The sequence below is a fragment of the Drosophila obscura genome, unplaced genomic scaffold, assembly GCF_018151105.1.
Source record: "Drosophila obscura isolate BZ-5 IFL unplaced genomic scaffold, ASM1815110v1 contig_9, whole genome shotgun sequence".
Lineage (NCBI taxonomy): Eukaryota > Metazoa > Arthropoda > Insecta > Diptera > Drosophilidae > Drosophila > Drosophila obscura.
In genome coordinates, this window is record NW_024542883.1 from 889,831 (window position 1) to 917,421 (window position 27,591).

Sequence of the window (27,591 nt, forward strand, 5' to 3'; positions counted from 1 at the left end):
GCAGAGAAATAAGTAACGTATTTGACTTCGTGTCTGTTGTCTTCGCACACAAACGCACCAAAAAAATGTGTGAGTCTGTGTGTCGACCCCTGCTTTAACGGCCTTAAAGGCCTGTCTCCAGCACCGCGGAAAATTGCGGCAAGGAATTTGATAGTTATTCCGTGACGGTGTGGAACATATCTAAAACAGGGTTGATGAATCAGCTGTGTTTTTTAAACAGAGGCGACTGTAAAATTCTGCTAAAATTAAAAAAAGAAAATAATGCACTCTGATGATGAAGTGATTGTGTTGGTGGCGGCATTAGTTGTTGCAAAACAAAAAAAAATAATTTTCATCTCTCTTTTTGGTTTTGCGGACAGTTTTTGCCTACATCGTGCACCATTCACTTCAGGAAGAATTGTAAAGTATATATTCCTGAGCTGGGTATTAGCTGTTCGCTCAGTCCACACACGGTGCCGATAGGCAACTATCGATATAAATCTGTGGATTCCGCTCGTTGTTGCTGGATACACACTCCAGGAACACGTAAACGAAACATTCCTGTCACAGTTTTTTTTATATGAAGTTTGACAGTGCTGGATACTATGCTTAAAGGAACAAAATATGAATTTAGAAAAAAAGGAAATATTTTTTGCGATTATATTTTATTAATATTTTTTAAGAACGTCATTTTTTGCACTATTTTCAATTTTTAGCGGAATAAAAAAAAAGGAAATATTTGGCCAGTAAGGTGGCAAAAGTAGGTTTTTATATTTATTGGTCATAATATACAGATTTCGGGAATGCAGTGAGCACACGCTCGTTCGCGAGGTCTTCCTTCAGGGTCTTTAGGGCCGCACGTGGCTACTCGATGCGTTCTGGTCGATGGGGTCGTCTTTTGACACGGGCTCGGAGAATAATGCGCTCCGAGAGACGAGCGTGGTGCGGAGGATAATGCGCTCCGGGAGAACATGTGGTTGTGGAGGATAATGCGCTCCGGGAGAGTAGCGTGGTATCGTGCTGGAGGAGGTAGGGGAAGCAACTGAATATTCATTTCTTCATTCTGGCCATAAAACTGATCCAATCTGATTCAGATTCTGCAATCTGGGCTAAAGGGAACAAATGCCAAGCGAAAAGCCAATCCTTGCCTCTCAAATGATCTAAAACTAGGAATTTAAAAAATAAACCAAGCTTATCATAAGTGGAAGAGATACAAGATTGAAAATCATTTTAAACACATCATTTATCGAGAAAATAAACAGATGTGACAAAGAGAATTATCGAATCTAAAAAATCGTACTATACAGTAGAACTTAATAGACTTTTTACACTGCCGCATCATTGTCGCAGGTGCGGAAAATGATGCAAGTCGTTTACACCAAAGCCGCATTTTTTTCGCATCATTTTTCAGCTTTGTTCTTATTGTTTGATGCGATAAAAACAGCTGTTTGCTATCGATAACCCATCGATATCCGTCGATACACCGAATAATTGCAGTATGTTGTAAAAATACTAGACAGAATACGGCAACACTTGCCATGATGCGTCGCATGATTATAGATGCGTCCGCATCGTTGTCTTCTTCTATACACAGGGCTCTTATGGGCACCATTGTCGCATGTTCCATTTTACGGAAAAATCCAATGATGCGCCCAGTGTGAAAAGGCTATAACAATCACTCCCAAACAAAAATGGCAAGCAATAAAAGTAGAAAAGAAATCAGATAAAATATTTCAAAAATCCACATAAATCATAAGCTCACATATATTTATACTGACTGAGTACGGGTATAAAAGTAAAATAGCTGCCACTACAGCGACTCACAACGTTCCCTCCCAGACCAGTGCTCCATCTCCACTCTCATCTTCCCGCTCTACTCCCACATATCCAAAAAACTAATTTCACTCATTTTCTGGATAGTCTCGCATTTTCGTCCCAAGATAACCGAGACTTTGTTAAAGCCAGGCATCCTTAGTTCCGAAGGCATTTCGGTTCAGAATCTTTGGAAATGGCCGTTCGTCTCGACGTGGAGGCTGTCTCAAGTCAACCATGTGAAAAATTCCTTGGGTCGATTGCTTGATCTCTGCTATGTCTCGGATCCGACCATAGCGTTTCTAACCCCAGCCCTTCCGCTCACTATACCTAAAGACTGCTACCATCCTACTTTTGAATTTTCGGTCGATATTAGACCTACTGTATTGTATCGAACAGGTAGTCTTTTTGAACCTCTCCGCTGCTTTCGTAAAGCCGAGTTTACGAAGCTTAATAACCTCATTAGGGATTGTTCGGCGCCGGCCCACGGCAGCACAAAGAGCAGTTGACCATACTATGTAACATCTTAATGTAACGTCTTTCTTTATCACCGTTTTGTTTGCCTTTGCTTATTCTCTATCTGGTTCTTTGCTCTCTGGCGGCGTTCGTCAGCCGCTGTGGGGGAGGCTGGTCAGAAAAAGCAGAAGACACAAAAAAGATCGATCATCACCGTAGTTAAACGTTGTAATGCTGGGCACAGTGACCTGCCTGCCAAAGAGTTCTAAATTAAACCTAACATAAATATATCAATTTCAACAGTCTTGAACCGCGTCTTCAATCGACCAATCGTTAACTCTCTTTATCAAATCCCCACACCTTTCGCTATTTTTGGATATTACATATATATAATTCTTTAAGTACAATAAATTGTGAATATATTAACTGAACAATCATCGTCTCTTAAATAATCTCGCAAAACAACGCTGCTGAAGAAGCTCAGTAGCTAAACAGGGATTTTGATTTGTCCGTTTTGTACTTGTGCACTGACGTTTTGAAAGGCACAAACATTTCTTACACTGTACTGCCACAATTTTTGATTCTTGTGTTACTCTCTTGTCCGATTAGATCTGTGAAACCTCCTTGGCTTACCGAAGTTGGTTATCCTTCTTCTCTCTCTCGATATGTAATAGTTCGTTTAAATTTCTCCCTTCATATCATGATAAGTTAGTTAGTTCAGTTAAGCCGGTTGTAATCACCAGTTCCTGACGGAGTTCCCGGCTGTGTACTCAGGTACTGTTCCGACACTCTGTGTGGACCCCTGCTTAAACTATTCACCCTATCCATTAATTCTTTATGTTTCCCCCCGATCTGGAAGGAATATTTTATCATTCCTCTTCATAAGAAAGGTAGCAAGTCTAACGCAAAGAATTATAGAGGTATATCTAAGTTACCCGCTGTTCCCAAAATAGTAGAGAAAAATGTAACTCCGAACTTGCTACATCTTTTCAAATCACTTATACATCCAGCTCAGCACGGATTTATAAGGTGACTACCAACAAATACAAATGTATTAGAGTTCAGCTTTTTTATCATTAAAGGCTTCCAGGGTAACCTGCAGCCGGATGTTATATACACCGATTTCTATAAAGCATTCGACTCTGTAAACCACTTTATCTTGAACTTTTAGGGTTTCCGCCCAATCTTTTGAGATGGATTTCTAGCTACCTTTCTTCTAGGTCTTAAAGAGTCCATTTAAAAACTCCGTCTCTTCACCTGTTAAGGTTACTTTTGCAGTACCACAGGGCAGCTTTCTAGGCCCTCTACTTTTCACACTCTTTATTAATGACCTGTCTTCAGTATTAACAAACTCTCGAGTACTCATGTATGCGGATGATGTTAAACTCTGTGTCCAGTATAAGGACATTTCATTTCACTCTCGCTGCAATCCAATCTCAATAGCTTTGAGTCATGGTGTTGTGCAAATATGCTTCACCTAAATGCCTCGAAATGCAAAGTAATGACATTTCATCGCTCCAGCCCCTTTTTCGCTCCTTATAGCCTCTGAGGTTACTTTTACTTTTCTCTCAAGAGAACCACCTCAGAGGCTACCACCAGACGATCTTGGTGTTAAATAAGACCCAAAGTTAAAGTTTTCTGAACACATTTCTACCATGGTAAATAAGGCCATGGGTGTGCTTGCGTTTATAAAGAGGTGGTCAAAGGAATTTGACGACCCCTATATAACGAAAACCTTCTACATCTCGCTTGTTCGTCCGATTTTAGAGTACGGCTCTTGTCTATGGTGCCCCCAGTACAAAGTACACCAGGACCGTATAAAATCAGTCAAGAAAAACTTTTTACTTTTTGCTCAGCGTGGTCTTAACTGGGATGCTTTTAATAAATCTTCCAACCGTAGTTAGTCGTAGAAAAATACTTGGAGTGATTTTTATGCACAACCTGATCAAGGGTGACGTAGGTAGCCCTGAGCCGCATAAACTTTACGATTCCTATTAGATCTACTTAAAACTTTATGCCTATGCTATGGAATTGAAGTCCATTCCCTCTACCATAACCATAATATCCATCACTAATTCCCTTCCTCTTCTTAAATCTCTAATACTAACATACCTTTCCCGTAATTAGTACTATTTCTTAGCTATCTATGCATGTTGAGCTCGTTGTTGTGTTTAGTTCTAACACCTATCTTTCCTTCATGTTCGCGATCGATTCGGTAACACGAGTCGCGCGTCATGCGGAAGCGCCCCTCACAGGCTTGGGCTTGGTGTCGCATGGGCCCCTTGTTTGTGCAGTCATTGCATATCAATGTCCAGACATAAACAAAAAAACAAACTACATATGTCCACAACCAGCACCTTTCGTTAACATATATACATATATATGTCTCTGGTTTCCCAGCCTGAAATTCTCCATCAAATTCCTGACATAAAAACCAGTGGTGCAGAATAACGTAAATCTACCTTTTGTTCGCTACCTGCACTAATGGCCCCTGTAGATAAAAATGGGACAAAAAGTGGCAAAAAGTTGCTTCGGTCTCTTATTCATGTGCGTCGATTCGATATATTCGATTGCTTTTGCGTTTAACAGCACATTTTTGCACTTTTCTGCCTATTAGTGCAACTATCACCACTAATAACAACAAAAACTTGTGGATCAAAAATTAAATTTTGGCGCTAAAAATTTATAGTTGTGCAAAAAGGTGAAAATATACAAAAAATCATTAAATAAAATACTTGAAACTGATTGTATTATTATCATAAGAAGTTTTTGTGACCCCCTGATGCCATTAAGACACTGCTGGAGACGAAATTCGATGATTTGAATGTCTGAAAATAATAAATAAATATGAGAATCAATTCTCTTTCGTCCATTTTCTTGTAGTCTTGCAGTATTCTGTTGATTTTCAAAAATGTGTTTTTCTTTCCGTGACATCAAGCACCCAAATCAAAATTCAAGACGCACGTCTGCCAATGTAAACGCCTTTTCTGCTTCATTGCGTCTATTCCGATATCGATAGTAGACGCGCCCACTGTAAAAAGGCTATAAGAGACTATAAGAGCTAGAGCAACCAAATTTTGTTTCCAGACTCATGTGATATCACACTGCTACAATTGTATTTTAAACTTTCGCCTCGCCCCCTTCCGCCAACACAAAGGAAGAAAATCTGTGGCACCCACAATTTTAAATATGCGATAAAACGCGGTATCGTAGAGAATGACCATATCTACGAGATTGCCGAATCTGAATCAGATGTAGATAACATATGTAGCAAAAAATAGGTTAAATGTAAAATTCCACATATGTACATCATAAGCTAAAAAAAATTCATATACTAACTGACTACGGGTATAAAAGTAGAGTCGCATCCCCAGAAGCGACTCACACGTTCCTTATCGTTTTTAAAGCTTTTTCAGAGGTAGCACCCCTTTTTCACATATCTTACATTTATAATTTTATTTTTATCACAATTATCACAGACAATAAGGTACAATTACTTAACGTACTGTTACTGTTGATTAGCAACATTTGTAAATGGTAAAGGACAATTTTTATTTAATATTTACTATTTTAAGTTAAATGCGGGACCAACGGACGAAAACGGAGATTGTGCAACAATAACACTAGTCAACACTAGAATTAGGGTGTGGCCCAAAATAACTTTTTCTTATAGATTTCGGGGCTTACAATTTTTTAACGAATTATGGTTTTTTTTTATGGTGTAGTGTTTTTTAAAGAATTTTTTAAAATCTGCTATTTTTTTAATGTTTTTTTTTTCAGAGGTAGTGCTTCTATTTTTCACATAACTAAAGTATCTTATATCTGGTTGCATAGAACTTTGCAGTTCTGCAAATCTGACAAATGCAGCTATAAATCCGACCCAGACCCTTTGTATCTGCAGCTGAACGCCTGAAAGAGAAACGTATTGTCAACGCTATTCTTAGGCATATCGTGCGTGAAAAGGCTGTACAGCGTTGGCCCTAACACTCTGCCTTGCGGGACTCCGGCTTTAATCACCTTCACCGTAGAAACTGCTCCGCTCTGTGCGACTTGGAACGTTCTGTCCTTATGAAACTTCCAATAATCAGGAAAAGCTGGCGGTTTATCAGGGGTTTTATCTTCGCAAGTAATCCGTCGTGCCACACTCTGTCGAATGCTTGCTGGATGTCCAGGTACGCTGCTACAACGTACTGCTTCTTGTGGAAGCCATCCGGGATATGCTCCACCACCCTATGCAGTTGCTCGGGAGTACCATGCCTCAGCCTGAACTCAAATTGGTGATTAGGGATAGCTCGATTTACGGATGGGCTGTCCAATAATCTGCGAAGAATGCAGCGATCCAGGAGCTTCCCAAAAGTGGGGAGCAGGCTGATTGGCCTGTAATTGGCCAGGTCGTCCGGGGATTATTAGGCAATTAGGCCGTCTTGAATAGTCTGCGCCGCAAGCAGGAATTTTCGCACGATTTTTTAAATAAAAATTGTATTTTGAACGAGAAGGTGGAAATAGGAAGGAGCTTAAAGGGGAATGTAGCAGTGAAAGCCGCGAAAGAGACATTTTACAACCCGAGCAACCTCCCATAATTACAAAATAAACATCTAACGACAAAACTTAGACTTCTATGTCAAAACTCATATGAAAAAGTGTTTTATTCGAAAGCACACCTGACTATGTTTAAATTTTGTATGGGCAAGAAAAAAAGAACAATGTCCGACCGCCAAATATTTTCTGCACGTAAATTCTTGATAAATCACGGTCCGTCGTTGGTTTTTTTTCGGAGTATAGGCCCGTATATCGGACATGTACCATAGTTTTTGCTCCCTTGTGCCCGTACCGAATCTCGGACCGAAACAGGCCAGCTCAGATGCCCAAGGCGTTGACAAACATACGAAGCCGAGGCGTCGAACGAAAATTGAAAGAGAATTTGTTATATAAGCAATATTTGGGTATTTTATAGTCATTGCTTTTATCTTCACAAATTAAAAGAAACGGGTACAATTAATAATAAATTAACGGTTAATTAAAGATACAATATGATTACATATTTATTTATTATATTACATTCAATTTTAAAATTTTAGGTAACCGATATGGTAATTGAAAATCCAAATTATCAGGATGTCGACTTGGCTGATATTTTAGGGACAAATTGGCCAACACATGCCGGTGCAGCAGCTATGATTTTAAACAAAAATAAAACATTTGTGGAGTCCAACAGTAACGACGAGCAACCGCCGAAATCTTTGAGCCCGCCTTTGATAGAAGTCAAAGAAGAATCTTTGTGTGAGTATATTCAGTATTTTGTATTCATTAAACTGTTTTAACAAATTCAAGCTGATTTAATTATACCAACGTATACTAAGGGGCAAGACTTAGAGCTGCAAAATCATCGATGTTGGAAACTGTGTCAGTGAATGCAGTGAAACATCGATGATAAAAAAAAAACATCGATGCATCGCACAATTATAGAAACATCGATGTTAACATCGAGTGCCACTCGATTTTAGAGCTGGAAAAACATCGATGTTTGCCACCATCGATGTTTTCGATGTTTTAGGGCGAAGACATCGATTATAATCGATTATCGACATTGATTGAGAGAAGAGGCTTTCGAAGTTCCACAGTTCAGAATCCCAAATTAAAGACGTTAGGCAGTTCCAATTTCTTCTCGTATATATTTTGGGGTTGTTCTGGGCTTATATATATATGTATTTGTATCGCGTGCAAAACCGGCCGTTTGCTTGTGGGTGAAGAAGCGCATTGACTATCGGTGGTACTCAAGCTGCCGAGGGCTGTCGGAGGCGAGAGCGGGAGCGTGATCGTGAGCGTGGGCGGGAGCGCAAGCGTGGTGAATATGCGCTCGAGAGCGCGTCACCGGGGGAAAAAAGCTCCTAAGCGTGAGAGCGAGAGCGAGGGCAACAGCTTGCGTAGCTGGATTGCTAACAGTGGTGTGGCTGGAATGCCCACAGAGCTGTTGCCCCGCCAGCGCCGTCCTCACTCTAAACATTCTCCCCCCCCTTGCAGGATTGCAAAGACTCTATATGCTCCGATTTGGAAGCAAGGAGGTTGCTGCTGGATTCGGAATTCCTATGCCGGAGTGGTGGCTCCGGTTACACACCTTACACCGATCACCGCTTCGGCAATCGTGGCCGGAGTGTCGGTGAGCCAGGCAATTGGTGCAGTAGCTGAAGTGGAGGACAGCTTGGAGCCTCCTTTCGGAATCCAGGCGGAGAAAGCGGCGGCATTTCCGTAGAGGGTGGATTTCAGAGCAGACTCGGCATTGGTAGGACTTAGTACCTCGGGAACGTCTGCTCTCCAAGGTGCGGTCGAAACGGGATCGAGCAGCCATGTCTGTATGTGGAAGGCTAGGGCGAAATGAAAAAGTCGAAAAAGCATTAGAAGTGAGCTTGGAACGGATTACGGGCACATTTGGGACATTGGAAGCTTCTCTGGAAATTTGACACGAAAAGGATGCAACTTGATGGCTCGCCGTATCGGACACGGGACCAGTGAGCACCCATCCGAAAATGGTTTCTTGGCCGAGAAGAGCTCAGCATGACCGATGGTAGTATATCGGCTCCGATCAGGACATCGATTGGTGAGCTCTCGAAGAATGTAGGATCCGACAATGGAAGACTCGGCAGATCTTTCAATAAACTTGGCGAGATAGGATGCAACGGAAGATTCTTTGCCAATTCCGGGATAACATAGGCCGAAGCGTTTAATCGTAAACCCGGCCTTGTTGGGGAGCGCATGGAAACTTGACAGAGCTTATCGGAATGAGCGGATACTGTCTGATTGTGTCTGAATACGTTGGAATGGCAATTGAATCGTGTTGAAAAGGCGTTCCGTAATGAACGTTGCCTCGGAGCCCGAGTCGATCAGAGCGCGGGCGCGGAAATTTTTCCCAAGGTGGCAAATATTAATAATTGCCGTGCCTAGAAGGACAGAGCTTGTGCCGGAGGCGAAATACGTCTGAACGTTAGGATGAGGTTCGGAAGAGCTTGAATCTTCTGCGGACGGTACCGGTCGATCGACGTCTGGCCAAGCTGTGGAATTGGGTACGGATGTGGAATTGGGTACGGATGTGGAATTGGGTATGGATGTGGAATTGGGTACGGATGTGGAATGTAACTCGCTGGATGGTGGATTGCCACGATGCAGAAGCGTGTGGTGTCGTCCTCCACAAGTGTTGCAATTGTGGGAGCTTGAGCAGTCGCGAAGCTGATGGCCTCTTGCGAAGCAATTTAAGCAGAGCTGCTTTTGCTTTATGCAGTTGGAGCGGACATCCACGGTCATTTGTAGGAAATTAGGACATAGTCGGATTGGGTTATTCTCCTTGGAACAGAGATCACACGTGCTCTTGCTCGGATTCACGTGGCTTTGGAACGAGTGCGCTGTCTTTGGAACAGGACTGCCTTGGGAACGGGACGGATTGGACTGGCTTTGGGAGGATGGCGGATTCTGATTGCCTTTGCCTGGTGCCGGATTCGGAGCGCCTTGGGAAGTGGAGGGGTCGCTCTCGATAGCCTCTAGCGTTAGGTATCGCTGAGTCAGGAAGGAGTCGATTTCCTTCCAGGGCGGCACCTCCTTTTTGTCCGTTACGGACGCTTCCCATAACGCCCGGCTTAACTTTGGCAATTTGGAAGCGCAGATGGTCACTAGGAGACTATCCCAATTGTCGGTACAGACGTTGGAGACAGCTAGTGCATTTAAGACCCCCTGCATAGTACTTTGTAGATCCTTCAAAGCCCGACTGCACTCGGAAGTTACGCGGGGCAAGAAGAGGAGGATGTTTATCTGGTTGGTAACCAGAAGCCGATTATTTTCATATCGGCTGCGGAGAGCCGACCATGCGGACTCGAAACCGTCATTAGTGAGGGGGGATTTCTCTACGATGGCCTTCGGATCGCCCCGGGTCTTCTCGGTGAGGTAGTACAGCCTCTCTACCGGAGACAATCTAGGATTGTTGATCACAACCGCAGTGAACAGATCCCGAAATGTGGGCCAGCGGACGTAGTCCCCTGTGAATGCCTCAATATTGACGGGAGGCAGTCGACAGCCGCCCTGTTGGACTGGCTGTGAAGGAGGAAGAACTGTGGATGTGGCCAGTTGGGCATTGAGGTCACTGAGGCACTGCTCAAATACCCCATAGCATTCACCGTATGTGTCACGGATGTCCGCTTGGATTTCTGGCTCCTCGTCAGTCATCACCGCGGAGCTGGCCTTATATTCGGCCTCGACGTCCGTCCACATGCGGAGGATTTGGCCTCGACGGACCTCGGACAAAGAGGCGGATGGGGCGGCGGTGATGCGCTCTGCCAGGTGCGACAGTCGGCCAATAGCGGCGACCAATTTGGTCCGAGCGACTGAGGTGGCGGATTGAGCCATTGTGATGCAGTGGCGAGAGCTGACGGGGCTGCTGACGAAGGAGCCCTTCGGATCTTGTTTGGTCACAGTAGGAACCTTAAGAGTGACAGGAGACGGGAACAGAACCGATTTGGTCCTTGCCGAAGGGCTGCTACTGGCTGCTCTCGGAGTGGGGGTGCCTTGATTCTCTGAGTAGGCGTAGTTCCGGAGGCGGACGAGGTGCGTAGCCGGTTGGAAGAGGTCACAGGCAGAAGCTGGTTGTGACCTGTTGGCATATTCCGAACTCACACACGCACAGAAAATCGGATTTGGAAGTCCTGGTGGGACAAAAGACTGATCTGAGTGGAATTCCAACAGATAGACGCCAGGAAACAAATATAACCCACTTATGGAAGGCTGTCAGGAAAAAGGCCTCGAGCTTGTTGGAAAACAATAGTCGGGTCGACTCGGATTGTTTGAGATCACGGTGAAGTGAAATTTCTCAAACAATGAGTGACTTATATTGCGCTGAGCCGAGGAGAGGACCGGTTACACTGATTTTGGCAATATTTTGCAAATATTGTTAGTGCGGGCTCCTCCGTTTACCTCTTTGACGCAGTCGTGATCAGAACTGGGTTATTTGCGGATGGACGGCGGACGGAATTCCATTTAGATCCTCGATAGTTGATTGGAATGGTCGATAGTTTGCTCTTGATGTCGGTTTGGATCGACAAAGTGCAGATAAACCTAGTCGTAAGCGTTACCGGAAGCTACAGTCAAGAATATGACTGCGGGGTGGGCGCTGGAGAACTATCGGGAGAAATACCGAAGGAAAACAGAAAATATCGGAAAAAGGAGGACGAAACGGTTTAAATAAGAAATCGTGGATCGTTTAATTTATTTCTTGTAGTGTCGGTGTGTTTGTTTGGAAATTGTATTTTTATTTTTTATTAATTTATTTTCGGTCGAACGCAAGACTCGGTTACGATACCGATATTTTTGGATTGCGCCACCTCTGATGCACGGAACAAAAAAAACAACAACAAAGGACCGAAACACCAATTTGCCAATTGGCAGTGGAAATTGCCAAATAATTACTATAAGTGCGCCGTGCCTTGGTCGCGAGTAATTTATTTGGAAAGTGGAGGATGTTGGAGTTGGGGTAGCGATCGTGAAAAGTGGCTAGAGTGCACGAATTGTACGGAATCGCGAATTTTATATTAAAATTGGCACTTGCGCGGAGTATGTATGTAGTGTATGGAGCGCGGTATTTTTCTACGGGGAGTGGTATTTTTATACCCGTACTCAAAAAAGAGTTAAGGGGTATATTAGATTTGTGGTAAAAGTGGATGTGTGCAACGCAGAGAAGGAAACGTTTCCGACCCCATAAAGTATATATATTCTTGATCAGCATCAATAGCCGAGTCTATATAGCCATGTCCGTCTGTCCGTCCGTCTGTCCGTCTTGATGAGCGCCTGGATCTCAGAGACTATAAGAGCTAGAGAAACCAAATTTGGTTTCCAGACTCATGTGATATCACACTGCTACAAGTGTATTTCAAAATTTCGCCCCGACCCCTTCCGCCCACACAAAGGACGAAAATCTGTGGCAGGCACAGTTTTAAAGATACGATAAAACTAAAAGCGCAGTATCGTAGAAAATGCCCATATCTACCAGATTGCCGAATCTGAATTAGATCGGATCATAATTATAGCCAGAATGAAGAAATTCATTTTCAGTTGCTTCCCCTCCCCCTCCCGTTCCAGACAACGCAACTCATTTTCCTTCTCGCTCGCACAGTCTGCCGCGTTCAGTGCGCGAGCAACCCCTAGCGGAGGAGATGTAGAATCTAAATGGTACATGTACAATCTACATGTTAGATGTAGAATAGACATTGTAGATGAGATGTAGATAACAAATGTAGCAAAAAAATGTAAAATGTAAAATTTTTTTTTTAATTCTAAAATTCTAAAAAATCATTCTCAAAAATGTATATACTGACTGAGTACGGGTATAAGTAGAGTCGCGTCCCCAGAAGCGACTAACACGTTCCTTTTCGTTATGGTATGGAATTGTGTATGTTATGTATATAGCTGGCAATATATTGCGGCCAACTATGGGAATAAATGTATGTATGTATGGAAATAAATATATATGTGTTTATAGGTATGGTATCACTTGATGTGATTGTAGTTGCACTCGGAGTGTGCCAAAGTATATTTTATTGGGGTGGGTCGTGCTGGAATGCACCTGTAGAGACACGGATGTAGATGTGTGTGTATGTAAGCCGCTCTTATGGGCTGGAATGTACGTACATACATATGCTCGGAATGCACTTTTTTAAATTAATTTTTAGTTATTTAATTTGTCCGCAAGTAATGGACACACACAAGGAATTGAAGAACTACCGTATCACTGGTAGTTGGAGATGAACGAAGGGAGAACGACCGGAATTGCCGATAATATTGCGGTGTCGAAATGAAAGAAGCGACATGGAAAACGGATGGCACAGAATGAAGAAATAAGTACATATATAAGAATATATATATGTACTTATATCGCGGAACTCGGACTTTTCGGAATTTTGGAACACAAATCGCGAATGGAAGGGATTTGTGGCACACGAAAATTGTACTTATCTTGGGATCCTGGAGTGGTGAAGGCGATGCCGTGCTCGAAGGCTGGATATGGTTGGGGAAGGCGAAGTAGAATCCGGCTCGAAGGACCAATGATTGAGCGAAGAGGCTTTCGAAGTTCCACAGTTCAGAATCCCAAATTAAAGACGTTAGGCAGTTCCAATTTCTTCTCGTATATATTTCGGGGTTGTTCTGGGCTTATATATATATGTATTTGTATCGCGTGCAAAACCGGCCGTTTGCTTGTGGGTGAAGAAGCGCATTGAATATCGGTGGTACTCAAGCTGCCGAGGGCTGTCGGAGGCGAGAGCGGGAGCGTGGGCGGGAGCGCAAGCGTGGTGAATATGCGCTCGAGAGCGCGTCACCGGGGGAAAAAAGCTCCTAAGCGTGAGAGCGAGAGCGAGGGCAACAGCTTGCGTAGCTGGATTGCTAACAGTGGTGTGGCTGGAATGCCCACAGAGCTGTTGCCCCGCCAGCGCCGTCCTCACTCTAAACAGACATAGGTTAGGTTAGGTTGAAGCGGCTGTCGGGATTGTCAGAGACCCGACACACCTAGGCCGGTTTCGGCCCGTTGTGATACCGCATATTACGTTCCCTTCTCCCTCGTGAGACCCCATGTTATCCATTATCCCATCCGGACGCCCTTATGAAGCCTGCGATCCGTCTGGGACTGATTGTAGACATGTCCGAAATGTCAGTTAGAAAAGGAGCGCCCAAGTATTGCAGTCTCCTTCTACTGAGAGCCGGACAGGAGCAGAACAGGTGTTCCACAGTCTCCTCCTCGTCCTCATCTCTACAGCTTCGACAGAAGTCGTTATATGGGGCGCCCAGCCTGCTTGCATGTGTGCCTATTAGCCAGTGTCCCGTGAGAGAGCGTATGACTGAGCTGCACCTACTCCTACTGAGTTTGCAAAGCTCATCGGTGCGCTTCTTATTGATGTTAGGCCATGTTTGCCGAGTTATGCGACATAGTGACACGGTTTGCCATCTGTCATTTATTAATCGCTTAAAGTGTTCTTTTATTTTGAGCTTGCAGGTGGCCATTGGCATACGAATATCCTCCTTATCATGGAGAAGGGGGATTGTTGTGCCAGCTCTGGCCAGCTCGTCCGCTATGCAGTTGCCTTCAATGTCCTGATGACCCGGGACCCATATTAGGCTGATGACGAACTGATAAGCCATCTCATGAAGAGATTTGCGACAGTTTGCCACGGTGGCCGAGCTTGATGTTATCGCATTCAGCGATTTGATCGCAGCTTGGCTATCACTATAGATATTTATATGAGTTGCCGCAGGGGCTATTTCCTGAAGACAGCTCAAAGCCTCCTTGATCGCTATGACTTCTGCTTGGAAGACACTGCAGTGATCCGGGAGCCTGAAGGACTGTCTTATGTTCAGCTGTTCGGAGTAGATTCCTCCTCCGACCTTGTTGTCCAGCTTTGAGCCATCAGTAAAGATTCGAATGGCTCCCTTTGGACCAGGTGGTCCCTCAAGCCAGATGTTTCTGTGAGGGATGATTGTCTCGAAGGGGGTATCTGTATACTCCTTCGGAACGCAGTAGTCCGTTTTTGTGGGGACGATTTTGTTTCCATTTAGGATGGACGCATGACCGGTGTGATGTGACACCCATTGGTCAGAGTCTCTAAGACGGATTGCTGCCATTTCTGCCTGCTCCTTACCTGCAAGGTCAAGGCTCTGCAAGCATAGGATAGCATTTAGCGCATCCGTTGGTGTTGTGCTGAGAGCTCCACTGATGCATAGGGCTGCAGTGCGCTGCACCTTGCCCAGTTGTTTAGTGATGGTCCCCTTCGATAGGGCTGGCCACCACACTGCGACTCCGTAGAGTAGTATTGGTCTGACTATTGCCAGGTAAATCCATTGGACTATTCTTGGGTTCATGCCCCATCTTAGCCCAATGGCTTTCTTGCAAGTGTAGAGTGCTATCGTAGCCTTCTTCACTCTGTCTTTGATGCTCAGGTTCCAGCTAAGTTTTTTGTCAATTACCAACCCTAAGTAACTGGCACTGTCGCTGAAGGAGAGCCTACATCCGTTTAGTATTGGGGGGTTGAGGGACGGGATTTTGTATTTGGTTGTAAACAATACAAGTTCCGTTTTAGAGGGATTGATTCCCAGTCCACGCGACTCTGTCCATTCTGAGAGTCGCGCGAGCTTTGCGGTCATTAGATCGCAGAGTGTTTGAGGGAATTTTCCCGAGAAAATAATGGCAACGTCGTCCGCGTATGCTACCACCTTGCAGCCCCCCCCTTCCAGGTCACACAGTATCTTATTGACTGCTATGTTCCATAGAAGGGGAGACAGGACACCACCTTGCGGGGTGCCTCTGTTGACATACCTAGACTGAGTGGACGATCCCATTGATGATGTCACTGTCCTGCATGTGAGCAATTGATCTATGAGCATCATCAAGTGACGATCCACTCCCAGGTCAGTCAGGGCCTCTGTGATGGCTCCCGGTATGACGTTGTTAAAAGCTCCCTCAATGTCTAGGAAAGCGATTAAGGAGTATTCGTTGACTTGTAGAGATTTCTCTACCGCCGAGATTACTTCATGGAGTGCCGTTTCCGTGGATTTTCCTTTTCGGTAGGCATGTTGAGCGCCTGACAGCCACTGAGGATTTTTAGTTGTCCTCAGCTGCAGCCCTACTAGTCTCTCAAAGGCTTTGAGAAGAAAGGACGATAGACTTATTGGTCTGAAGTCTTTTGGGGTTGTGTGTGAGGGTTTCCCTGCTTTGGGGATAAAGACTATTTTAGCCTTTAACCAAGCTCGGGGGATTTTTCCCACTGTCAGTATCTTCCTGAAGATACTTTGCAGCCAGTTGATGGCCATATCCCCGGCTTTTTGCAACTGAGCCGGAATGACTTGGTCCGGGCCAGGCGATTTGTAGGATTTGAAGCTGTTTACTGCCCAGCTAATATTCCGTTTTGTGAGGATGTGCCCCATCGAGGTTTCCGGGCCTTCACTTGGGGTGTCTGCCGGCTCGATGGTCGTACACCCAGGAAAATGAGTATCGAGTAGAATGTGTAGGGAGTCCTCACTAGAGTTAGTCCACGTACCATCCGTTCTCTTGAGGTATCCCACCGAGGGGGATGTTTTTGACAGGATCTTGCGTAGCCTTGAGGCTTCTGACGTGTCCTCAATTTCGGAGCAAAATTTGTGCCAAGAGGCCCTTTTTGCTCTCCTTGTTTCTTTTTTGTATAGGGTTAGCTTACTTTTGTAATTTTCCCAGTGTGCTTCCTCGCTGCTGCTTTTGGCTCTGTTAAAGAGAGTCCTGCAGTCTTTCCGGAGGGTATCTATATGTTTAGACCACCAGGGGGGTTTCTTTTTCCCTCTTGGTTTGGTTGGGGAGCAAGCTGCCATGAAGGCCTTGTTGCAAGCTTCCGTGAAATTGTCCACAAGACGATTAAGATCGTCTTGTGTGTCAGGGCATTTTGGGGCTAGGGGGGGGGGTAATTCCTCCATTTTTGCACTATACATATCCCAGCTGGCTTTCCTTGGGTTAGTATAGCTAGTGGGTATGGTGCTTTCGAGCGATAGGATTGTCTCGATGTACCTGTGGTCGGAGAAGGAGTGGTCCTCTAGGACTCTCCAACTTTTCATTATGTCTGACAGTTTGTGAGACAATAGAGTGAGGTCAATAACCTCTTGACGGTTTTTTATGATAAAAGTGGGGTCATTACCCCGATTACCGATAATTAGGTTGGAGTTCAGGATGAAGCTGAAAAGTGACTCACCCCTTACATTTGTATCCGAGCTCCCCCATTGGGTGTGATGAGCGTTGGCATCGCAGCCTATTAGTAGGCTTGTATCCGACCTCTCGCTGTCTCTGGCAATCTTGCGAACGAGGTCACTGGGAGGATCGCTTTCCTCGTGAGCCATGTAGGACGACACCAGGTTTAGGCGTGTCCCTTGTAGCTCTAGGCTAGCTGCCGTGTTGTCGCCATTGCTAAAATTGTGGAGCAGAAAGATATTTAGGTGCTTCCTTGCTAATATGCAGGTTCTAATTTTACCTTCAGTTTGGGCTACAATCAGCTTGTAGTCCTTCGTCGCTAATCCACAGACCCTGCCTCCAGTGGTGGAGATTTATCTGCAGAAGCCTCAGAGACTTCATTAGAAACGTTCTCCACCACTGTTATGTCGGCGTCAGAGTCGTCGAGTATCTCGTCCCGACACAACGCCTCAAAATCGAGCATCAGCTCCGTCTCCGAGGAGTAGCTCTCCAGGGCCGGCTCCGGCTCCGGGTCTACTTCGGGTGCCTCGATCTCCAAGGCAACGTCCTGCTCAACTGGGTTGTTGACAGAACGCGCCTCGGTCGCTGCGTCCGACTTGTAGACCTTCATGGTCACCGAGCTGAACCCGAAGTTAAGCTCTCCCCTGGCTGCCTCGATCGGGGCTAGCGATTCCTTATTTAGGACTACCACTGCCTGATTTGTGGGGCCCTTTGATGCCTCCACTTTGACCACCCTCCAGTCTGAGGTTGGCAGTGTGGGGTTGCATCTCTGCAACATCGTGAGGATCCGCTCGGGCTCCTTGAAAGTGGCCGGTACCCATATACGGGCCCTTGGCCTACTGGGCACCTCGCTCCAGTCCACAGCGACGAGCTTTGCCCCGGCGTAGACCTCACCGATTTGCGCCACCGCAGCTTTGTATAGCTTTACGGAGCGCTCATCCTCGCAAGCTACTACCTTGATGCTCCCCTGGAACCATCCCATGTCTTTGCAGACTGGGGGTGGCCCGGGATCCTTCTCGAGAAGCTCGAAGCAGCGGTCGGCCAGTGCCGCTTCCACCCACTTCCACTGGCTTCTGGGTATTTTCCCCTCCGCGCTGCCTTTGTCGAGAACGCCTATCAGCGTCCTCTCCTTGGCAATCTGCGCGAAGGATACATTTGGTGCAACCCTGGATCGCTTCGCGACAGGTCCGGGCGTCTCTTGAGAGCGCTGCCTCTTCGGTTGGGCGGCCACCTTCTGTGGCTCCATACTGAAGTTGGGCAACACCACCGAGGCCCATTCCACTTTCTTCAGCCAGTCTGCTGTTGGACTGACTTCCTGGCTTGCGTTCTGCCGACGGAGTATGTGCCCAGCACTCCTCTTTTCGGCATAACTGAATCTTTTGGTTTGGACGCTGGTTGATGGCAAGCCATCACCCGCCGCTTCACCAGAAGGTTGAGCAGCCGCAATATTGCTTAGCTGCCCTACCATGGTATCAGTTTTGGGTGTTGTCTTTCCACCCTTCCCAGGTTTGGGATGGGACCCACCCGGATTCATACCCGCGTCCTTCACCGTGCAGGTCTTTCCTGCGTCTGAGCGGATCGGGCCAGGCCTTTGGCCGCTGCCTTCTCCCGCTTGGGATTTCTCCCTGCAGGCATTTGGGGAGTGCCTCTCTCGTTTTTGTTTTTGTTGTTGTTTATATTTTTGTTTTTTTCCATATAGTTCCCACGAGCTGCAGAGAAGGGGAACGGTCCACCCGGCAGAGCTCTGCGTTACCCGGGTAAGGCATAATTAGAACAGGGGCTGCCAAGTCCCTGAGCTCTCCGTTCACGACTGGGCTAGTTTTTATACCGGGCCCCCAGCCAGGCTGACTCTTGGCACGGGTCGAGTGACACCTTAGTCCGGCCCGGTGTGAGGTGAGTGTTGGGGCTGGGATGTGGGTAGGTGTTGTGTAGGGATGGGATTGTGTGAGCTACTTAATGAGAGGCGGCACCACAAGCGCATCGTCAGTGTTGCTGCGTCGCGAACACCCGCTGGCTGTCCGGGACTGCTTATTTCGGTACTCTCCCTCAGAGCCAACTTAGTTGATACTCTTTAGGATGCCCGCTTATTCGCAGCTGACCTACCCACTAGGGTAGGCCGTTCGCTATCCGCAACCTGCGACCCGTCCGGTGGCCTCAGCTAGGCCCCCTCTGAGCCACCTCAAAGCCCAATAGGATCATCGGATAAACAGACATAAAAAATACAAAAATTTGTTTGCGGCTTAAATTTTTAATTGAGATCTGATAGGAAGCTGTTTTTGTTGATTTTAGGTTTTAGCGAGGTCCTTTTTGGGTCGCTTGGGACTAGATATGATGTCTTCTTCGTTATTTCCAACGTCGTCCAATGCAGTTGCCGTTACTGTTTTAAAGAAATTAGTTTAAAATAGTTAATTTGATACTTTTTTACACATTTAAATACATACATATCTATGTATGTAAAAAAGTATGCGAAAAAGTGAGAATACATACATATATGTATATGCATGTATACAAATTTATTCGCATACATATTACATATGTGTGCACATTGTAAAAAATTAACTGTATTTCATTATACTTACTTTTTACAAACTTGTCCATGGCGCTACTTCGATCCACGCCAACACCACAAAAAATGTTATCTATTAAAGTAAGTAGAATAGATTAATTTTTGTAAGCAAATTCGCATAAAATGTTCCCTTACCTTAAAAAATTAACAATTTCCGTTTTGTTGGCATTAAAAAAAAAGAAAAGCAAAACGCAGAAAGGAAAAGCCAAGTAAAACGAGAAAGATCGTGTGAGTCGCTTCTGTGGACACGACTCTTCTTTTATAACCGCACTCAGTATATAAATATATAAATTATTTATGTAGAATTTAAAAAAATTTTACATATTACATTTTTTTGCAAAAACTGATATCTACATCAATATCTACAATGTCAATTCCACATATAAAATGTAAATTATATGTTGGATTAATATTTTCCTGGGTTGGATCTGCCATTTTAACTAGGGTACTACGTCAATAGAGAATTACTCCGCTTGGCTCGTGGTGTGGGCAAACTCTCTAACGCAACTACTTTCTCGGTATTGCAAACCAGAGCTCCGAGACAATTATAACTCGTTACGCAATTTCCCTTTGTCTCTATATCTGCCTCCCTCACACTCACCACCGCAGAGGAACACGCTCGACGTGCGTCCCTTTCTCTCGCTCCTTTTATCCTCTCCGAGCGAGTTTCTCAGAATACACTCGCTAATGCACACCTGGCCGACATAGAAACAACTGCAACTCGGCCAAGGAAATGAAACGTACGACAAAGAGCGAAGTACAAAGGAAACAGTGATAATATACTGAGAGCAATCAAAAAGTGTAGTCGTCTCACAGTGTCCAATAAATAACATTGACATAAAGTAATACAGTTTGTGCTTTTATTAAACGAAGGGTATTTTTCTATGAGAATATGTTTACATTTAGATTTTAAATCAGTTTTTGCTTAACATTCTTCCTGTTATTTTTCACTAACGAAAATTACAAAATTCATTTTAATATAGTAACACCGACTTTTTCAATATTCGTTTCGTGTAAGTTACGATTCCAGCAAAATATAAAATAACTCAAACTCGATTTCTTTCAAATACCACCTTTGAATCGTCAGCTGTATACCCAATCAGTATGCAATCCTCATAGCTGACCCAGCTGATTCGTTTACTTATTTAGTCTCACCTGGACTCTTCATCCCTACTGGACGGAATACGTTAAGTCTCACCTGGACTCTTCATCCCTACTGGACGGAATACGATAAGTCTCACCTGGACTCTTCATACCTACTGGACGGAATACGATAAGTCTCACCTGGACTTTTCATCCTTACTGGATGGAATACGATAAGTCTCACCTGGACTCTTCATCCTTACTGGACGGAATACTCATCACCTTTTTTAAGCGGCTCACACTCAGTCCCAAATGGTCTCTTAGGAAAATTTATCTCTTCTCCAGTGATATCTAATTCATTCGGTATGCGACCCTCTGGAATTTTTCGTACATTATCATGGCAATACTTGTACGTTCGATTATTATGCAAAGATTTCAACACATACCGATCAATAGTCTCTAATATATTAAATGGACCTCTAAACTTTGCATCTACCTTTGTCTGATGCCTTTCTTCGCTTTTGAGTAAAACATAGTCACCCACCTTGTGTTCAACTACAGCCGCTTTACTCTTGTCAAACCTTGACTTCTTATAAACAGCTAAATCTTGCATATTTTTTTTGTCTCTTTCGTCTCTCAAAACCTGTAAGTCAATCTATTCCTCTGTATCACATGGAGAAATTAAACCCATTGGACGAGGCTATTTGCCGATCAGAAGCTCTAAGGGACTAGCTCCAGTTGCACGGTTGACTGTGCAGTTGAGGGCAAACTGTGTTTCTCCCAGGGCATCCTGCCAAGACCGTTGGCTTGATTCAACAGCAGTTAATAGATTTTTCAGAATGCTCATCACACGCTCAACCTGACCGTTAGCACGGCTAGCTCCCGTAGCAATTAGATCAAGCTTAATATTTTGTGAAGAACAGAACTCAGCAAACTTTGCACTAGTGAAACAAAGAAATGGATGATTTCATAGCCGTCACACAGCCCTCGGTATCCAGTTTGAGAGTATGAAACAAGTAAACGGACGTTAAGAAAACGTACAAACACATATTCTTTAAGGTCACTTTTACCGCTTAATTTTCCGGTGATATCTATATGTACTGTATGCCAAGGTATATTCACTTTTGGAATGGGATTAAGCTCTGCCTGAACTTTTCCTGACAAATTTTCGTACGTACTTGTTCATCTTTTCAAACCAATAATATTGATCAACTTTATCAAGCGTTTTCTTCCAACCTAAGTGCATAATTGATTCATGAACTTGATTTATTACTGACCATCTAAATGCACGAGTGGTACTACTCGTTTTGCTCGCTCACATCCTTGTAATGTTATTAAAAATATTAAGTAGAACAGTAGTGACATTACACCTGATATTATATTTTCTGTGCCTCTGTACAAAAAAATATAAGGACACAGGTCATTATTTGTTATGCTTAACTGAAAAAAGAAGCGTTACCTCTGAAAAAAGCATTAAAAAATTAACAATTTCCGTTTTGTTGGCATTAAAAAAAAAGAAAAGCAAAACGCAGAAAGGAAAAGCCAAGTAAAACGAGAAAGATCGTGTGAGTCGCTTCTGTGGACACGACTCTTCTTTTATAACCGCACTCAGTATATAAATATATAAATTATTTATGTAGAATTTAAAAAAAATTTTACATGTTACATTTTTTTGCAAAAACTGATATCTACATCAATATCTACAATGTCAATTCCACATATAAAATGTAAATTATATGTTGGATTAATATTTTCCTGGGTTGGATCCGCCATTTTAACTAGGGTACTACGTCAATAGAGAATTACTCCGCTTGGCTCGTGGTGTGGGCAAACTCTCTAACGCAACTACTTTCTTGGTATTGCAAACCAGAGCTCCGAGACAATTATTACTCGTTACGCAATTTCCCTTTGTCTCTATATCTGCCTCCCTCACACTCACCACCGCAGAGGAACACGCTCGACGTGCGTCCCTTTCTCTCGCTCCTTTTATCCTCTCCGAGCGAGTTTCTCAGAATACACTCGCTAATGAACACCTGGCCGACATAGAAACAACTGCAACTCGGCCAAGGAGATGAAACATACGACAAAGAGCGAAGTACAAAGGAAACAGTGATAATATACTGAGAGCAATCAAAAAGGGGATTCGTATGCACCCGACAGACCAAAATACACTGGCAATATTATTATGATCCGACACGGCCATTCTGACAATAACACGTCCTCGTGTAGTCGTCTCACAGTGTCCAATAAATAACATTGACATAAAGTAGTACAGTTTGTTCTTTTATTAAACGAAGGGTATTTTTCTATGAGAATATGTTTACATTTAGATTTTAAATCAGTTTTTGCTTAACATTCTTCCTGTTATTTTTCACTAACGAAAATTACAAAATTCATTTTAATATAGTAACACCGACTTTTTCAATATTCGTTTCGTGTAAGTTACGATTCCAGCAAAATATAAAATAACTCAAACTCGATTTCTTTCAAATACCACCTTTGAATCGTCAGCTGTATACCCAATCAGTATGCAATCCTCATAGCTGACCCAGCTGATTCGTTTACTTATTTAGTCTCACCTGGACTCTTCATCCCTACTGGACGGAATACGTTAAGTCTCACCTGGACTCTTCATCCCTACTGGACGGAATACGATAAGTCTCACCTGGACTCTTCATATCTACTGGACGGAATACGATAAGTCTCACCTGGACTCTTCATCCTTACTGGACGGAATACTCATCACCCTTTTTAAGCGGCTCACACTCAGTCCCAACTGGACTCTTAGGAAAATTTATCTCTTCTCCAGTGATATCTAATTCATTCGGTATGCGACCCTCTGGAATTTTTCGTACATCATCATGGCAATACTTGTACGTTCGATTATTATGCAAAGATTTCAACACATACCGATCAATAGTCTCTAATATATTAAATGGACCTCTAAACTTTGCATCTACCTTTGTCTGATGCCTTTCTTCGCTATTGAGTAAAACATAGTCACCCACCTTGTGTTTAACTACAGCCGCTTTACTCTTGTCAAACCTTGACTTCTTATAAACAGCTAAATCTTGCATATTTTTTTTGATGCCTCGTCTCTCAAAACCTGTAAGTCAATCTATTCCTCTGTATCACATGGAGAAATTAAACCCATTGGACGAGGCTATTTGCCGATCAGAAGCTCTAAGGGACTAGCTCCAGTTGCACGGTTGACTGTGCAGTTGAGGGCAAACTGTGTTTCTCCCAGGGCATCCTGCCAAGACCGTTGGCTTGATTCAACAGCAGTTAATAGATTTTTCAGAATGCTCATCACACGCTCAACCTGACCGTTAGCACGACTAGCTCCCGTAGCAATTAGATCAAGCTTAATATTTTGTGAAGAACAGAACTCAGCAAACTTTGCACTAGTGAAACATATACCCTGATCGGCAATGATTCGGGTCGGAACCCCAAACAAAGAAATGGATGATTTCATAGCCGTCACACAGCCCTCGGTATCCAGTTTGAGAGTATGAAACAAGTAAACGGACGTTAAGAAAACGTACAAACACATATTCTTTAAGGTCACTTTTACCGCTTAATTTTCCGGTGATATCTATATGTACTGTATGCCAAGGTATATTCACTTTTGGAATGGGATTAAGCTCTGCCTGAACTTTTCCTGACAAATTTTCGTACGTACTTGTTCATCTTTTCAAACCAATAATATTGATCAACTTTATCAAGCGTTTTCTTCCAACCTAAGTGCATAATTGATTCATGAACTTGATTTATTACTGACCATCTAAATGCACGAGTGGTACTACTCGCTTTGCTCGCTCACATCCTTGTAATGTTATTAAAAATATTAAGTAGAACAGTTGTGACATTACACCTGATATTATATTTTCTGTGCCTCTGTACAAAAAAATATAAGGACACAGGTCATTATTTGTTATGCTTAACTGAAAAAAGAAGCGTTACCTCTGAAAAAAGCATTAAAAAATTAACAATTTCCGTTTTGTTGGCATTAAAAAAAAAGAAAAGCAAAACGCAGAAAGGAAAAGCCAAGTAAAACGAGAAAGATCGTGTGAGTCGCTTCTGTGGACACGACTCTTCTTTTATAACCGCACTCAGTATATAAATATATAAATTATTTATGTAGAATTTAAAAAAATTGTACATGTTACATTTTTTTGCAAAAACTGATATCTACATCAATATCTACAATGTCAATTCCACATATAAAATGTAAATTATATGTTGGATTAATATTTTCCTGGGTTGGATCTGCCATTTTAACTTAACTGGGTACTACGTCAATAGAGAATTACTCCGCTTGGCTCGTGGTGTGGGCAAACTCTCTAACGCAACTACTTTCTCGTTATTGCAACCCAGAGCTCCGAGACAATTATTACTCGTTACGCAATTTCCCTTTGTCTCTATATCTGCCTCCCTCACACTCACCACCGCAGAGGAACACGCTCGACGTGCGTCCCTTTCTCTCGCTCCTTTTATCCTCTCCGAGCGAGTTTCTCAGAATACACTCGCTAATGAACACCTGGCCGACATAGAAACAACTGCAACTCGGCCAAGGAGATGAAACGTACGACAAAGAGCGAAGTACAAAGGAAACAGTGATAATATACTGAGAGCAATCAAAAAGGGGATTCGTATGCACCCGACAGACCAAAATACACTGGCAATATTATTATGATCCGACACGGCCATTCTGACAATAACACGTCCTCGTGTAGTCGTCTCACAGTGTCCAATAAATAACATTGACATAAAGTAGTACAGTTTGTTCTTTTATTAAACGAAGGGTATTTTTCTATGAGAATATGTTTACATTTAGATTTTAAATCAGTTTTTGCTTAACATTCTTCCTGTTATTTTTCACTAACGAAAATTACAAAATTCATTTTAATATAGTAACACCGACTTTTTATACCCGTACTCAAAAAAGAGTTAAGGGGTATATTAGATTTGTGGTAAAAGTGGATGTGTGTAACGCAGAGAAGGAAACGTTTCCGACCCCATAAAGTATATATATTCTTGATCAGCATCAATAGCCGAGTCGATATAGCCATGTCTGTCTGTCCGTCTGTCTGTATGTCTGTCTGTCTGTCTGTCTGTCTGTCTGTCTCGATGAGCGCCTAGATCTCAGAGACTATAAGAGCTAGGGCAACCAAATTTGGTTTCCAGACTCATGTGATATCCCACTGTTACAAGTGTATTTCAAAATTTCGCCCCGCCCCCTTCCGCCCCCACAAAGAACGAAAATCTGTGGCAGGCACATTTTTAAAGATACTATGAAACTAAAAACGCTACCAGACTGCTGAATCTGAATCAGATCGGTTCATAATTATAGCCAAGATGACGAAATTAATTTTCAGTTGCTTCCCCTGCCCCCTCCTGACCACTACAACACAACTCATTTTCCTTCTCGCTCGCACACTCTGCCGCGTTCAGTGCGCGAGCAACCCCTTACGGAGAAGATGTAGAATCTGAATGGTACATCTATAATCTACATGTTAGATGTAAAATATACATTGTAGATGTAGATAACAGATGTAGCAAAAAAATGTAAAATGTAAAATTTTTTTTTTAATATTAAAATTCTAAAAAATCATATGCTCAAAAATGTAAATACTGACTGAGTACGGGTATAAGTAGAGTCGCGTCTTTAGAAGCGACTCACACGTTCCTTCTCGTTCAATATTCGTTTCGTGTAAGTTACGATTCCAGCAAAATATAAAATAACTCAAACTCGATTTCTTTCAAATACCACCTTTGAATCGTCAGCTGTATACCCAATCAGTATGCAATCCTCATAGCTGACCCAGCTGATTCGTTTACTTATTCAGTCTCACCTGGACTCTTCATCCCTACTGGACGGAATACGTTAAGTCTCACCTGGACTCTTCATCCCTACTGGATGGAATACGATAAGTCTCACCTGGACTCTTCATCCTTACTGGACGGAATACTCATCACCCTTTTTAAGCGGCTCACACTCAGTCCCAACTGGACTCTTAGGAAAATTTATCTCTTCTCCAGTGATATCTAATTCATTCGGTATGCGACCCTCTGGAATTTTTCGTACATTATCATGGCAATACTTGTACGTTCGATTATTATGCAAAGATTTCAACACATACCGATCAATAGTCTCTAATATATTAAATGGACCTCTAAACTTTGCATCTACCTTTGTCTGATGCCTTTCTTCGCTTTTGAGTAAAACATAGTCACCCACCTTGTGTTTAACTACAGCCGCTTTACTCTTGTCAAACCTTGACTTCTTATAAACAGCTAAATCTTGCATATTTTTTTTGATGCCTCGTCTCTCAAAACCTGTAAGTCAATCTATTCCTCTGTATCACATGGAGAAATTAAACCCATTGGACGAGGCTATTTGCCGATCAGAAGCTCTAAGGGACTAGCTCCAGTTGCACGGTTGACTGTGCAGTTGAGGGCAAACTGTGTTTCTCCCAGGGCATCCTGCCAGGACCGTTGGCTTGATTCAACAGCAGTTAATAGATTTTTCAGAATGCTCATCACACGCTCAACCTGACCGTTAGCACGGCTAGCTCCCGTAGCAATTAGATCAAGCTTAATATTTTGTGAAGAACAGAACTCAGCAAACTTTGCACTAGTGAAACATATACCCTGATCGGCAATGATTCGGGTCGGAACCCCAAACAAAGAAATGGATGATTTCATAGCCGTCACACAGCCCTCGGTATCCAGTTTGAGAGTATGAAACAAGTAAACGGACGTTAAGAAAACGTACAAACACATATTCTTTAAGGTCACTTTTACCGCTTAATTTTCCGGTGATATCTATATGTACTGTATGCCAAGGTATATTCACTTTTGGAATGGGATTAAGCTCTGCCTGAACTTTTCCCGACAAATTTTCGTACGTACTTGTTCATCTTTTCAAACCAATAATATTGATAAACTTTATCAAGCGTTT

The 27,591-nt window shown here is 43.4% G+C and overlaps 1 protein-coding gene across 3 annotated transcripts in view; it reads left to right on the forward strand.

The window, feature by feature from the left end:
* Nucleotides 1-27,591, forward strand: part of LOC111080409 (ubiquitin carboxyl-terminal hydrolase CYLD) — a 121,610-nt gene that overhangs the window by 31,647 nt on the left and 62,372 nt on the right. For all 3 annotated transcript variants that reach the window (XM_041596047.1, XM_041596045.1, XM_041596046.1), the window contains exon 2: nt 7,326-7,527. In XM_041596047.1, the coding sequence (XP_041451981.1) occupies nt 7,335-7,527 (193 nt within the window). In that variant the 5' untranslated portion in view covers nt 7,326-7,334. The remainder of the gene's footprint in view (nt 1-7,325; nt 7,528-27,591) is intronic.